At 38.0% G+C, this 16,000-nt stretch overlaps 1 protein-coding gene across 1 annotated transcript in view; it reads left to right on the top strand.

Moving 5' to 3' along the window:
* The first annotated feature begins 600 nt into the window (after nucleotides 1–600).
* The window catches only part of LSAMP (limbic system associated membrane protein), a 642,425-nt gene continuing 627,025 nt past the window's right edge, over nucleotides 601–16,000 (top strand). Inside the window, exon 1 of the mRNA XM_028110636.2 lies at nucleotides 601–755. Within this exon, the coding sequence (XP_027966437.1) occupies nucleotides 601–755 (155 nt within the window). The remainder of the gene's footprint in view (nucleotides 756–16,000) is intronic.

The raw sequence follows: 16,000 nt of genomic DNA, 5'->3' as shown, positions 1-16,000 counted from the left end.
AGGGAGGGCGGAGGGGATGACGTGGAGGGGCTGTTGAAATCCGCGGGGGGCGGGGGAGGTGCGAGCGGAGGGGAGGGACTGGAGGGAGAAACAGGAAAGGGAGGGGGGAGAGGCTCTGGGCTGCTGCCGCGGCTGTGTGGGTTTCTTTACACTCCCTGGCAGGCTTGGGTGCCGGCTCCCTCGCCTGCCTGCCCGCCCGCCTGGGAAAGTGGGTTAGGGAGGGAAGGAGCTCAGCTCAGACACTGGCAAAGGAGCATCCAGCCACAGACAGACCAGAGAAGAACACCTTCCTTTTGCAGCTTTCTCTTTCATCTTTTCTAGAGGGTTTTATATTTGTACTCCCTCCTTTTAAATTGTGCTCCTTTGGCTACCCGCCCCCCCCACCCCCCGGCTTGGGTTTTATGAGGGCTTTGTTAAGTCTTAGAGGGAAGAGAGACTGAGCCAGGGAAAGAGAGGCAAAGTGGAAAGGAGCACAAACTGGCAAAGCCCATTCTGCCTTGGCTGTTGATGAAAGCCCTGTGTTTGTAAAGCCCTCTCGGCGTGAGCAGCACGCACACACCCTCCAGAGTACACCCGGACCTGCACCTCGGCGTGGCCACCATGGTCGGCAGAGTTCAGCCCGATCGGAAACAGTTGCCGCTAGTCCTACTGAGATTGCTCTGCCTTCTCCCCACAGGACTGCCTGTTCGCAGCGTGGATTTTAACCGAGGCACGGACAACATCACCGTGAGGCAGGGGGACACAGCCATCCTCAGGTAGGGCTTTCGGGCAACTTTTCTGCTGTGCGGGAGAGGGTGTGTGTGTTTGTGTGTGTGTGATCTTCAACTCCAGCTTCTGATACTGCAGGCTTGTGTGTGTGTGTGTGTGTGTGTGTGTGTGTGTGTGTGTGTGTGTGTGTGTGCCGTGCATGCACACGCGCCTTTTACTGAGTGGCCCAGGTATCTGCCAACAAATTTCAAGGGAATTCTGTTTCCCGTCAAGGACCAGCAATGTTGGTTAAATGTTGTTTGGATTCTTAGGACCTTGTTTCTCTTACCAAGAAAGCCTAACTTCACCTATGGTATTAGTGACATTTGGGCAGGATTCTTCCTTTGGTAATTTCAGATGCTTTGCACTTAAGAGTTTTGTTGGGGTTCTTTAAATGGGAAAGAAGAGTTGTTGAATTATGGCTCTCAGAGAGTGGTACACAGTACTGCATTCTCTATGCTGTGTGTGTGTGTGTGTGAGAGAGAGAGAGAGAGAAAGAAGAGAGAGAGAAATATATGCGCATCAAGGCTCTTGCTCTGCCCCAGCAGTAGTTCGGACTGGAGACTTTCTGTAAGGATCATCTAATTGACATCGAGGGCAATAAATCAATCTTAGAACTTCGGTTGGTTACTGAGCCTTTTCTGGAAGGTGGATAGACATCAACACATGAAAGTAGAGAAGAAAAAAAAAGGAACTTGCCAAATTGCTGATATTTAAGAATAGGAGTATTAAGCACAAAGGTTAGGCAAGAATTAACCTGGTGTAAAATGGGTATTTCAAATTGATTATTGACCTTAAAGTCCTATCTCTGTGTGGCTCTGCCAAACTCTGAAATATAATTTGGGATTGGGAAATTTGGACAGGGAGAGTCCCAGTCCTTGGGAGTTTGACCCCCATAAGGGAGAGTGTGCTGGAGAAACTCAGAAGGAACCTAGCCGTAATTCTATTTCTAAAAAAGCTTCAAGCTTCTTTTCCTATGTTTCTCTTCTCTCTTCCCCTCCTCTACCCACTGCACATACACCTCGTCTTTTTTTTTTTTCTAGCTTTCTTAAATTTCTATCAGATAACCCCCCTCAAAAAAAAGAATGAAGAAAAAATGTTTTCCTTGGAGATCCTTTAAAATCTCATTTTGTCCAAATAAAATGACCCAGTGTCAGTCTGTCCATACAGTTAATATTGCTTGTTGTGGCAATAAAAAACAGTAAACTATAGAAAGTAAACCTCTAATCTGTGTGCAAGGAGCTGATAGTGCATAAACCTTGGGGCATCAGGGAGCAGTTCTCTAGCAGAGCTGCCTACAGCAGCAAAGTTTTCTTTCCTTTCCTCAGAAATAAATTTGGTTGGCTGTCACAGTGTCCTGCTTTGGGATCTCTAGATTTTGTTAGAGAGGAATGTGTATGTGTTGTGTGTTGTGTTGTGTGTGTGTGTTGCTGCAGATTGTAAAAACTAAGAAAAACCTCCTTTCTTCATCTCTTGAATGATTATGAATCCCAAAGATCCTACTCTCCAAAGCAGATTTTCCCTACCAGCTTTCCAGCCCTGTAAACCTGCATGTGTGATTTATCCACATGGAGTAATAAGATTTATAGAGTAATTTATCTGTTTGCAAAGGGATTTGGAATGATGCAGAAAATGTTTTTTGCAAACACATAAGCATGCCATCTCAACTGCTAACATTCATACTCCCTAACATCATTAACCCTTTACTAGTGAAGCACTCTATATAAATTTATGCTATCCCCAAGAAGACTGTTTTTGCTGATTATGAGACTGAATATGGGGTAAGTGAATACCCTGAATGTGTGAGATTTTATTTAAATGCCCATGAACTTTGTAAGTCAGCATCATCCGTATTTTAAGCTACAGTTATTAAAGAGTTAGGTAAACATTTAAATGTTAATTCAGAAGAAAAGGATATTCTTGTATTCTCAGATAGCATATGCATAAAAGTTTATGTCTATGAGAGGTATCTTACTACATAAATACCTACATATGATATCGATGTGCTTCCATGTGTCTCTGGCTTAAAACAAATGGAGTTTTTAAGCATTACACTTTAGTAGACATTACGGTGTGGAAATGGAGGGAGTGAGAAATAAGAGTAAATATAGAAGCAGTTATTCCCTGGGAAAGAGAAGATAGACAAACAGAGCTTGTGGCGAAGTCACCTGTGAGAGTCTGTTGCTTTTCCAGACCTCACCTAATGTGCCCTCTTTTTTTTTTAATTTCCTTTGCCTTGGACAAGGCTTTTATTTCTGGGTTGATGGAGCTCTATCAGAAGTAACTATGGAGAGAGTTCCCTTTGTTTTCTTAGCTGACCTTATTCTCAATCACTTTAACTGAGCCCAGTAAGCTTTGTGGGTCAGTTTCCCGGTAAAGAATGGTTTTCTTGCTTTCTGTTTACAAGTCTAGCCTGGGAAATACTTGCTTCTACTTTATTTGTGACATTTTGCTGGGAGCATGAGCTTCCAGGGGAGGAGAGGAAGGAGAACTTGATTCATTGGAAGCCACAGTAGATGTTTGGCACTGAGAAAGTGAAATGGCAAGGAGAAAAAAAAAAAATTCTCTCAGTGAATCTGTGGCCCTGAATAATCTGAAATGGCAAAAGGAGACAAGGAAGGTTTTATAATTCTGGTGGTCCAGGGACAGGAGTTTGGCTGACTATCCCCAAAACATTTACCTTTACTGCCTTACTCCCATGAAAAGAAAAAGTGTATTTTTGGGGAACTGGTGCTCATTTTTGTATAATTATGATAGGAGATGAATACTAGTCTTGGGGTCTTACTTTGTAATTTGTATCTTTTGGGGGAAAAAAAACAACAAAAGACTATAGAATGAAGGTGACAGAACAGGATGGAAAGAGAAGTACTCTCATGTATACCAACCTCACCCTGTTATTTCCCAGACAAGAATCTAGATCTTCAGAGCTTCTTTATGAGATCCTTTAAGAGCTAAAGGAAACCACACACCATCTTCTATCTTAGGGCATAGAGTCAAAGTATGATCCAGAGACCAGTGGCAGCAGCTGCACATGGGTTTCTTCCTAGACACTGAACCAGAATCCTCATTTATATTTGTAAGCACAGTAAAGTATAAGACATACCCACAGGACTTGACTTACGGGAGTGCCTCAGGTGTTTTTCTGAAGAGAGCCCACCTGTCTCACTGCCACCCCCAACAGGTGCAGGAATTCATCAATTACTAGACACGTTTCTAGCACTGGTTTTTCTAACTTTCTGCCCTTGCACACAGGCTCCCAAAGAGATTCACCTCCTGATTCATCTTAGCAGGTTAAAATCATGTGGCTTTCTTGATAAGTCAAAGGAAAAATGGAAATCAACAGTGTTCTAATCTAGGCTTTAAATTTTCATTTTTAACAGTCCCACTGACTATATTTTTAACCTCAGTAGCATATGTCTAGAAAGATAATTATAAAATAATTGATCCTCATGTATCTGTTCAAAAGGTAACTTTGTAAAAATGATATATATACGCATATTTTTACGTGTTGTGTAAGTGCATATATGATAAAATGCAGAGGTTTCATACTATTGTGGATTTAAATATTTTAAATTTGAGGTATTGAAATTTTATCTGTTTCACGGTTCTGACCTTTTTGATGTTTGGAAGATACTATAATACTTTCTATGGTGATAGCATTTTTCCCGTTTAATATGTGAATGTACTTAATAAGAGTTAGGTATAAGAAAATAAGTATCTAAGTTCAATATAGCTAAGTTTTTAATTTTGCAAAATTCTGGATCTTTATTCCCATGTTTTTATACTAGGGGAAAAAGAGGAAACAACCAAAAAATATGATTATTTGACAGTGCAGTGTGAGAATTTTGTGCAAATTTCAAGGGAAAAAGGGCTTCTCTTCTATAAGGCATCTGGAACGCCTACATTTACAAAGAGAGTGTCAACACTCAAACATATTTCTGACACAATATGTGATTTTCCTACCACTTGTAATTCACTATTTGAAAACAAACTTTGTGGGCATGGGTCTTTGGGGAAAGTTTGTGACAATTATGAAGGTTTCTTTCTCTGTGGCTAAATCACGAATCAACATTTATTGGTTATTACTGATACTTTAAGGACCGTTGATTTCACATTGAATCCTTTATCAAATACCTTTGGTAAATGATAGAGTATAGCACACTATATTTTGTCTAGGAATATGGCATATTAGGTACACTTGCTAACATTGATGCACCTGTGAATTGTAGCATTTGTTGTTATTTACGGACAGAGGAACGCAGCAGCCAAGTCTCATGTGACAGATGCAAATTGTGATCATTTTTGTTTTTATAAATATGAAATACATAAATATGTAAACACCCCCCCACACACATATTAGGGTGGTTTTTCCATTCTATGTCATCTGACTTTGAACTTTGAATGAATTATTTGTAGCATTGTGGAGTGGACAACCAAAGGTGACTGACTTATCCACTTAAGTAGTTGGATGAGGGCTAAACGCTTGTGTTTCTTGAAGCTGATTCTACATAATAGCAAACTCAGGCGAAAAGAGGATTAGTGCGTATTTTGCTTCGGTCTTTGAGAGCTCCAGGTACAAATGTCTGTAACTCATGTGATAAGAAGTTACCTAACTATGTGCTGGTAACCCTTGCTGTCATCGCTTGCTTGGACCTTAGAGAGCCCTTCTCTTCAGGCTATTACTTATGGCTTACAGCCGTTTGTCCTGTTTTCAGAATGTCCTGCTTGTTAGTTTGTATGACTCAGTAGACTTGGGCTCTAATTTTGGTTCCATCCTTGTATGCTACATGACTCTGAACTTGAATATTTGAGCTTCGGTTTCATTTATAAAATGCTGAAACTGCCTTTTTTAGTTACTGTAGTTACTGTACAGAGTTGTTTTAAGAAGCTCAGAAGAGATAAAAGTTCAACTGTGAACTGCCTCATAAGTATAAGAATATTAGTCATTTTCCAACCACATTCAACCGGTTGTTCGGACTTTAGGGAGCTCTTTTGCTTAGACCAGTGTTTCTCAGACTTGAATGTGTATCAGAAGGTGTACCAGGTGTGCTTGTTATCACACAGATTGCTTGGCTGTGTACCCAGTATGCCACAGATTCTACCTACAGAGTTTCTGATTCAGTAAGTCTCTGGTAGGGTCTGAGGTTCGCATTTCTAACAAGTTCTTGACGGTGCTAATGCCACAAGACTGGGCCACACTTTGAGAACCACTGACTCTTGCTATTACAAGTGTGTTCTGCAGATGACTACTTTAGGTATCACACAGTTGCTTTTTGAAATCCAAAATCTCAGGGTCTATCCCAGACCTAACAGATCAGAATCTGCATTTTAACAAGATCCCCAAGTGATTCACAAGCACCTTAAAGTTGGAGAAGTGCTGCTTGAGATGGTTCACAACCATGGCTGTACAAGTCAACTGGAGACCTTTCAAAAAATACCTAAGCCACATATTTTCTACTTCCGGAAGTTCTTATTTAATTAGTTTTGGTAGGGCCTGGCATAGATTTTTTTTTAAATGATTCTGATATGTATATAGAGTTGAGAACCACTGCTTTATCAGTTGAGGTATCTCTTTTACAAAACACCTTTGGGGCAGTGCTTAATGGCTATGTAGTAAAAAAGTCATTCATGTCGTATGGCTTGGGAAATATGTCAACAGCAGAGATGTACAGACTGAATTGGGAGAGAAGAATGAGATCTATTTCTTTACCACACTATCCCATAACTACAATGTCATAGAAAATGGAGTGACTTTATTTTAAAATGGATCCAATTTACATAGTATCTATTGAAATAGCATTAAAACTTGGTTTTTGAAAGATTATTGTCTTGTGTTCTCACTTTCATTTATATTAGGGAAGACACAAAACAGTTCTACTATGTTTTTTCAGTGCTATCTCTAAGAGAGAAAAGAGATAATATTTGGGTAAGGAAAATGTCTTCAGTGATAACTTATTCAAACAGGCTTAATTGTGTGCGCTTATGTTGCCATATACACAAATATATGATTTACAATATGATAGTTATCTGTTTGTGGACTTAATCTCAGTTTTACATGGTGATCAATCTTTAGCTGAAACTTAGGATCAAGTCTTTGTGTCATAGGTAAAGACTCTCAAGGATGTAATAAGTTGAGAATGCTTAACAAGTACTCAGAAGACCTAGATCTAAGTAGCTTGAAATAGTTTGATCTATTAAATGAGAATAACTGACACTTCCTTGGCTTACTACACAAACTATTTTTATGATGATCAAATGACCTACTATGTATTAGAGTGTTTTATAAACTATTTTTATGATGATCAAATGATCTACTATGTATTAGAGTGTTCTATAAACTATAAAATTGCATAAAATATAAGCTCTTAATAAGATCACTGTCATTATATTCATAGTAGGAAATAACCTTTAGAACAGTAGGAAATTTGATAAAATGAGCTTTTTGTTTTTATATCTGTGGTCAGGATGGCCATCTGCTCCATGTTTGTATCATTTTTCCCCCTTTAAAGTCGTTTAAAGTTACATGTATCTTAGAATATTAGTTGAGTTTCTTATCAGGAGTACAGGGCGAGTGAGCACTTTTTTGCAGTCACTTATAATCAAAACATAACCTCAAGTTAATGAGTGATTAACCTTCACAAAATCAAACACTTTCCTTCAGATTTTGTTTATTACTATAGGATAAACCTGTGGCAATCTAGACTAGGAATGGCCTTGGAGATTAGGCAATCCACCATCTCATTTCTTTTATTTATTATTTATTTATTTATTTTTATGTATTTATTCACTGAGAGAGACAGAGACAGAGTGTGCAAGCGGGGTGGGGGGCAGGAGGAGAGGGATAAGGCAAGCAGACTCCCCAGTGAGAGCATCACCTGAGATGAGTACCCCCCAAGCACCTCCACCATCTCATTTTAAAGTGATGTAACTGGAGAGGCGCCTGGGTGGCTCAGTGTCTGCCTTCGGCTCAGGTCATGATCCCAGGGTCCTGGGATCGATCGATACCCGCATCGGGCTCCCTGCTCGGCAAGGATTCTGCTTCTCCGTCTCGCTCTGCCCCTCCCCCCAGCTTATGCACGCGCTTTCTCTCTCTCTCTCTCTCTCTCAATTAAAAAAAAATAATAAATGGATATAACTGAGAAGAGAAAAATTTAGTTGGTTGTCTAAAGATGTGTGATTAGAACTAGAATTCATGTCTCCTATTTCTCATTCAGAGATTTTTATTCCACAGTAGCCATGAAGTTATCTTCCTGGTTTTCATGCTATCTCATGATATGCTATTTAAAATTACGCCAAAAGTGTCTTCCCCTTTCTTCTCTGCTTTCTCTCCTCCCCTCTCTATGTTTCCCCTCCCCTCCACTTGTCTCCTCTCCTGTCTCTTCCTTTTTCTATGCTTCTCTCCCCTCTCTCTCTCTCATCTCTCCTCCTTTCCCCTCTTCTTCCTTTCCTCTTTTCTCTCTCTCATCCCTGAAAATCAAAGCTAAGCTTTCCTATGAATGATCTTCCAGCTAGTGCTGGTCAAGGAGGAAGTTTTCAGTAAATACTTTACTGTTTACATGTCCACTATCATCTCTCTTGACCACATAGGCTTTCTTTCTTCACTTGCAGCTTCCATCTTATCATATTTGCAAAGCCAGTCTTGTACTTTGCAGAATCTATATAACATTTTTTTAAGTTTTGTTTTGTTTTATTTTCCTTTTTGTTTCTGATACTCTGCCTGTTACTCAGATTTCTTATCTGAATTCTTACTCTTTACCCCGGTATTTGACTTGGGTTCCTCAGCCCTACTACCTCCTTATTGTTACGTATGACTTTCTACCTGGTTAAGTCTCCTATTACTTGTCCTCTTAGAGATCCTGATGAGGATGACTGCACAGTGAGATCATGGTCCAAGGCTCTGCTTTCAGTTTGTAGGCTATCCTTTACACAATTTCAAGGGGTGCTCTACCCATTGTAGTCACCTTTACACAACTTCAAGGGGTGCTCTACCCATTGTAGTCACTGTAGATTACACTTAAAATTCTTTGAGGAAGGTAGAATTTATTTTCTAATTTGTATAGAATTTATTTTGGGCTAACAGTGGGGCTGACGGTGGTCACTGGGAGGAACTGGACATAGATACAGACCAGTTTCCTGGGATGGTGGAGGCACTGGATGCTAAGTTCTACTACAAATGCCTAGGGGGTTTCTTGTGTGTCATGTAGAATAAGGTTTCATGAAGCTTTTTTAGCAGGTGAGCCAAGGGAGGTCCAACATGTTACACCAAAAAAAGGACAAAGCACAGTAAGGGGAAAATAACAGGTTAGCAACTCAGAGTGAGCCCTACAGGTAGGCAGGCAGGTGAGGTATGTCAGCTCGTATAGAGACTTAGCCACAAGGCAGAGGCTCAGAGTAGAACAAAGTCCACGGGATAAGGGCTGGCTTACGCACGACGGAGCCCTCGGTAATAAGGGACTTAGACCCCAGAATTACTACCAAGATAGCTAACTTGGTCAAGGATACAAATGAAGTTCTGTATCAAAGCTGTTGTAACCAAGGGGTAACACAAAGATAAATCTCAGAGCACTGAACTCCATCTTTTTAAACTTGTTCGGGATCATAAAACCTGGTCTAATGAGGTGGGGAAAAGATAGAGATAGAATTCTGAAATGAGGTAAGAATTAACACTACTTACTTCTCCCTGACTTAGGCAACTTTGCTAGATTACATCTTTATTCTGCTTAATCCCTTTCAGACCCCAGGTAGTTGGCAGAATCATGGATCTGACCTCGCCTGACTATTCTAGGCCTATTGTTTTCCAGTGTCAATCTGTAAATATCACCAGATCCTTCAAAGTCTTCTCATTATCTACAACATAAAGTCAGAGGTCCTTAGCTTAGATAACTCTCATGCCCTGCTACCTCATTGCATCTACTAATTCAGAACCACTTACATTCTCTGTTCATGAGCATGTGAATGCATGTACACACACACTTATGTCTCTTACCTTTGTTCATGAAACTCTCTCTACCTAGAACCTTCTCTCCCCCCACCACTCCACTCTTTCCAACCGTATTTCTTTCTAGGTTACCTCCTTGCTGCTTCCAGGCTCAAGGCTAGTTTTGGTGATATCTCATTCAGGAATCTTCTCTTATTCTCCCAAACTGGGCTAAGTACTCTATTATTGGTGATAGCCTCTCTGCATATCTGTTTTTTTTCTCTCCTAGCTTTATTGAGGTACAATTGATAAATAAAATTTTATATATTTAAGCTGTACAGTGTGATGATTTGATACACACACACACATTATAAATGATTAGTACAATCAAGTTAACTCACACATCTATCACTTCACTTAGCTACCTTTCTTTGTGTGTGATAAGAACACCCACTCTCTTGCAAATTACAGCACAGCATTATGAACCATTGTCACCATGATGTACATTAGATCTCCAGAATGTATTCATCTTATAACTCAAAGTCTACCCTTTGGCCAGTATCTCCCCATTTTCACCACCTTCCAGTCCATGGCAACCACCATTCTATTCTCTGTTTTTATGACTTAGACCTTTTTTAGATTCCATATATAATTGAGATTGTACAGTATTTGCTTTTATCTACCTTTTTTTCATTTGGCGTAATACCCCCCAGGTTTACCCATGCTGTTGCAAATGGCAAGATTTAAAATATTTTTATAGCTAAATAACATTCCATTGTGTGTGTGTGTGTGTGTAGACAGAGATAGATATAATGATGTAGATATAGATACATCTCATGTTTTCTTTTTCCATTTATTCATCTATGAATGCTTGGGTTATTTCCATATTCTGGCTATTGTGAATAATGCTGTAGTGAACATGGGAGTACAGATACTTCTTTAGGACACTGATTTCCTTCAGATATATGCCTAGAAGTGGGATTGCTGGGTATATGCATACCTCAGCTTAGCATTTACTCACTTTAAAGGCATTCTTTTCTTGCCTCAAATGTACTATCAGTCCTTCAAAGACAGATGTCTCATCTACTTTAATTTTCCATCTAGGAATTTTGCTTAGTACCTGTAGGTGCTCAGATAAACATTTATCCACTGAATTAAACAGAGAGAGGTAGTCATACTGTAAATCAAGCAGATCAGAAATTGGTTCATGGAAGAAGAAATAAGTTTGAAGGAGACAGGGATGAAGCAAGATATGTTAGTGATACAACCAGTCACTACTAGGGAAATTATAAATGTGTGGTTGAGGAAGGTTAAGTAGTAAAATCAGAGATGGATTATTTTCTGATCATTGGTTAGGAGGATAAGGGGCTTGGCTAGAAACACTCGCAACATTTCCCACTGCAGCTATTCTTTTTAAGCACAGCTTTCTAGAGCATGAGAAAGGCCTAGGAGCATTTTAGGGGAACCCAAAACTTTATTCACAGGTGCCCAGATAAAGTGTGCTCCATTCACTGATGGATGAGCTTTTGACAAAACTAGGAGTCACTCAGTGCTCCTGAAGTGAGTCATGTCCAATGTCCATGAAAAGCTCAGAATCTCAGGTAGTTTTAGAGAAGGAATATACCTTCTGATAACTGTTGAGGCTTTCTCCCTCTAGAGGTGGCTGTGAACTTTCAGAGACTAAGTTGAGGATTTGGGAGTTGCTTATGGTTGGCAGGATTGTTGTGCAACAGGTATATTCACCTCATCTGTTCTACTTTCTTGTGAAAGTAGTAAGTACAAAGACAAAGTACAGATCACTTGCACTCATCTGACTCAAAGTAATTATTCATACTGAACAATGATGCCTACTTGGGTTTTGCAGTGTTGAGCTCTTTACTCACTCCTGGTGAAATTCAAACTTGAATGTACAGTGGACTTTTTTTTTTTTTTAGATTTTATTTACCTATTTGAGAGAGAGACACAGATAGTGACAGAGATAGAGAGAGAGAGCACAAGCGGGGAGGAGAGGGAGAAGCAGGCTCCCGCTGAGCAGGGAGCTGGATGTGGGGCTCAATCCCAGGACACTGGGATCACGACCTGAGCCAAAGGCAGACGCTTAACTGAATGAGCCACCCAGGCACCCCTACAGTGGACTTAATAATCCCAAATTCTCTCTGTATGTTTTGCCATAATGCACAAAAGCATTATTTATATGAGGTCAGAGAAAAAGACTATAACTGAGGAAAATGAAACCCAGCTTCTCATACAATAATGCATTACTATTTATTCCATTATAATTTTTTTTGGCGATGCATTTCTGTATTTTGAAGTTATCAAAAGTTAATAATATCTTTTCTAAAATAGTGCTTTAGTCATGCTACTATTTGCCACACTTCTCTGCTAGGAACAATATAGACAAAACTGAGTCATGCAGTTCAGCACCAAGTCATGCATAGCCAAATGTATACATGTGAAAATATTGATTGGGAAAATTACTTGGTTTCCTAATTTCTAATTTTTGTGCTTTTTCAGTCATACTTCACTCTAGCACGCCTATATCAGACCTGTTTGTTTTATGGGGTTTGAGTCACATATGGTTGCCAATTTTTAGCTGATCTTTGTCTTGAGATAACTAAGATTGTTGTCATCTTATGCATGTTCATGATGTAATTATAAGAGCATATCTTAAGATCAGCATTTTTTATTGCAGAATCATTAACTTAGCAGATGGATTTTTCTTTGACTTTCTGACCTTTATTCTATCTTTTTAAATGCATTTTAAAAATATTTATTTATTATGGGGGGGAGAGAGAGGGTGTGTGAGCAAGGGGAGGGGCAAAGAGAGAGGGAGAGAGAGAATCTCAAGCAGACTCCCTGCTGAGCACGGAGCCCAACTTGTGGCTTGATCTAATTAACCTGAGATCATGACCTGAGCCAAAATCAAGAGTTGGATGTTCAATCCACTGAGCCACCCAGGAGTCCCTCTTCTATCTTTTGTTACTCTAATATAATGAGCTAATTATATCTAAAATCATCAGCACCTCAAGGAACTGCCTAAAGTCTATAGATCAGATAACCTCTAGATTGAACACCAAGGGATTTAGGCTTTAGTTCTGCAAAACCTTAACTGTAAAAAGTTGGGAATTAGCTTTTATTGTTTTAACTCCAAATGGATATAATTCCTACTTACCTCTTAAAGATGTTGGTCTGGTCTGACATTAAGTTTTTTAATATGATTGAGTTCATTAGAAGACGTATGTGATGTCATAAGTGGGATGGTGATATGCTCAAATAAAAAAAAATAAACTGCATTATCTTATAAATGTCATGGCATAGGAAATTTAAAAATATTTTTGCATTAATGCCTTAATATTTGTATAAAAACAAAACAATTTAAAATCTAGTTCTTCTAAAAATAAAAGTATGTATTTATATAGAATGTGTTATGATGTGTAAACAAATTATGTCATAAATGTACTTAATTAAATTGTATGGATTTTTTGAACACAGATTTAAAAAACATTTAGTTTCTTTTGCTTATAATAATAATAATACATAAAAAGCAAAAGCATACATGTGTTTTTTATATGTACAATAAATTTATATACACACAATATGAATCTGAATATTATTGTTAACTTGGGTCATAGTATACTTTAATAGGAATCTAATTTAATTTGATGCACCAATGTGGAGAAGTTTATTGCAGAAAATTAATTTTCCAGGTTATCAAGTATATTAACAGGTACAATATATAAGAAGCATCACATGATGCCTTTTTAAATTTGTTTTAATATGTTTTATTTTTTAATTAGTCATTATGCACGTGCCAAAATTATTTTGTAAGAGAAGTCAGACTTAATGTTTCTTTTTTTTCCCAGACTTAATGTTTCTTATTTCATTGTATCTTGGTTAACATACATATTAGTCCCTAAGTAGTAACATAAGATCAGATAACATTTCTTTTATTTGGATTATAGGATAAACACTAATGATATATTAGCTAAGTGAGAAATAACTTAAAAAAAATGTGAAGTCAATTCTTCATATTTCTGATCTCAATTCTAGACTAAATTTCCATTTTCTTTCATTCTAAGTCACCAAGAGATCTTGTGATCTGTTAACAAGCATGCTTGCTGAAATAGACTGGCCACTGAAGGAGAAGAATAAGAATTTAAATTAAATTTCAACTTGTTTATCAAGTAAAATTACCATAATTATGCTTTTATACCCTTTTCAATATTAAAGATTCAAGGCAAGTGAAGAAATGATTAGAATAATAGAAATAAATTCGGGTGTAAGACTCAGATGCATTATATCCAGAGCAATAAAACAACTCAGTAGTATGATTATAGACATACTATTGCTAACATTTGAAACCCTGTAGAAAACAGAAACCATTTCACAATATTGGTGACATATAATATTGTCCTAGTTAAAAGGGGGAAATGATATTAAATCAATAAAACGATAAAAGCCTAAATACTAGAGCATTTTAAAAAGGAAGCAGTGACCACTAGAGGCCAATACGGGTTCCTAGGGAACAAACTGTCATGTATCTCTTCTATGGTAAATAGATTTCTTTAAAACAAACAAAATTCTGGACTGGTAGATCAGGGAAATGTCATTTACTCTAAGTATCTGTATTTTGACAAGTTTCTCCTGATAGACATATAAACAGATTATTGGTCTATAATGAGCTAGATTTTTTTCAGTTAATTGGATAATCATGCCAAAGAAATACTGATTGACAGTGGTGAAGGATTCTCTCTGTCTGTCTTTGGCCATGTTCAATACTTGGATAAAAACATGGGAAGCAAACTTGCTGCCACGTGTATAACACAAAAATAAGAGGATAGCTTTGTGTGATACTATGTGTATGGCACAAAGATAAAAGGATTCTCTTTTTTGACAGAATTATAAGGTAAAAATGGATGAAAGCTTACAGAGAGGTAAATTATCACTCTCTATATAAAAGAATGTTATTCATATGTATGTGTGTTTATATCATACTTCATCTCCCCACCCCCCCCCCAAAATAAAGAAGGATAAAAAAGGAAAGAATTTAGGCTAGTTTATAATTTAAATAGAACATAATTTAAATAAGTAAATCAGGCTGAATTCTTTTATAAATGATCTTTCAAATAGTTTTATGGCATGATGGAAATAACACAGCTTTTAAGCCAGGAGACTAAGCTCCCAAGTATTCCTCTACCAATCCCCAGCTTTGTAAGCAAGGGCAAAAAAGGGCAAATTATCCCTGCTGGGACTCAGGTCCTCTATTTATAAAATGAAAACGGTAATAATACTTACCCTCTTACCTCAGAAGGCTAGTATAAGAATGAAATAAGAAGGACCTGTAAAATTAAGATCTATAATTATATACTATAACTATATCATCTATATCTGTATCTGGGTGTGGGTATATTTATTTTATAAATGTCCCTTGCTATTCTGCCAAGTGGAATAGTTTCCTTGCAGAGGCCAGGTAACCACAATTAAGAAATGTTACTTAAAAAGGACCAAAACCCAAAAACCTTTATGTAAGTAGAAGGTTGAAACAGATGATTTCTCATCTACTACCACTAATGTTCTCTCATTCTCTGATATTCTGTGTTTCTACTCTAATTTATTTTGTATGTGTTTATTTATTTATTTTATTTTCCTGGCATCCATTATAACTTTGATTGCTTATGAAGAATTTCATTCAGAAATATATTATCTAATCATTTTTCAGTGGGTTTTAATATTCATACCTCTACTACTTTCTTCCCACTGGAGAATTTGCAAACATGTTAAGAGAGAGGGATTGTGTTTCATTAAAATGGAAGATCTATTTAGGTCTTTCATCTTTCTATGTAGATCAATATTAAGACAAATCTAGTTTTAGAAAGATACTTTTATATTCATGCAGTTTCATAGAGATAGGTAAGATTGATTAGGTCAAGTGGGGGCCTCATTTCTTACACTGTTCAGTATGGCTCAAATTGTTACTTTGTTTACTCTCCCAATGAGTAAAACATGATACTGTCTCCAAATTCATGCTTCCTGTTGGTTCTCTTTCTACTCTGAGGACTGAAATATCCTAGGCCTTGAACCCTCCAGTCCTGGCTCCCTCTGAGCCCTGACAGGATTAAGTATCCCCAGCTATTTGATGTAAGAACTTTCTCTCTGCTGACTCCCCCAGTATCATCAGAGGTCATCTCCAGTAAAATGGGAGCGGAGTAGCAGTGTCCATGGGCTTTACCTGTGGGTAAATCTGCTATTCCTAAATTGCTTTGTATCACTCCCTTACTTTTTGTATCACCTACCTGTCCCGTAAATAATGAAGCAAAAGAACTTGAATGATTTGCT

The sequence above is a fragment of the Eumetopias jubatus genome, unplaced genomic scaffold (assembly GCF_037043125.1).
Source record: "Eumetopias jubatus isolate StellerSeaLion01/CBP00866 unplaced genomic scaffold, mEumJub1_p1.0 scaffold_1, whole genome shotgun sequence".
In the NCBI taxonomy this organism is placed as follows: domain Eukaryota; kingdom Metazoa; phylum Chordata; class Mammalia; order Carnivora; family Otariidae; genus Eumetopias; species Eumetopias jubatus.
Note: the sequence above shows the minus strand (reverse complement) of the source record. Positions and strands in the feature narration are given on the sequence as shown.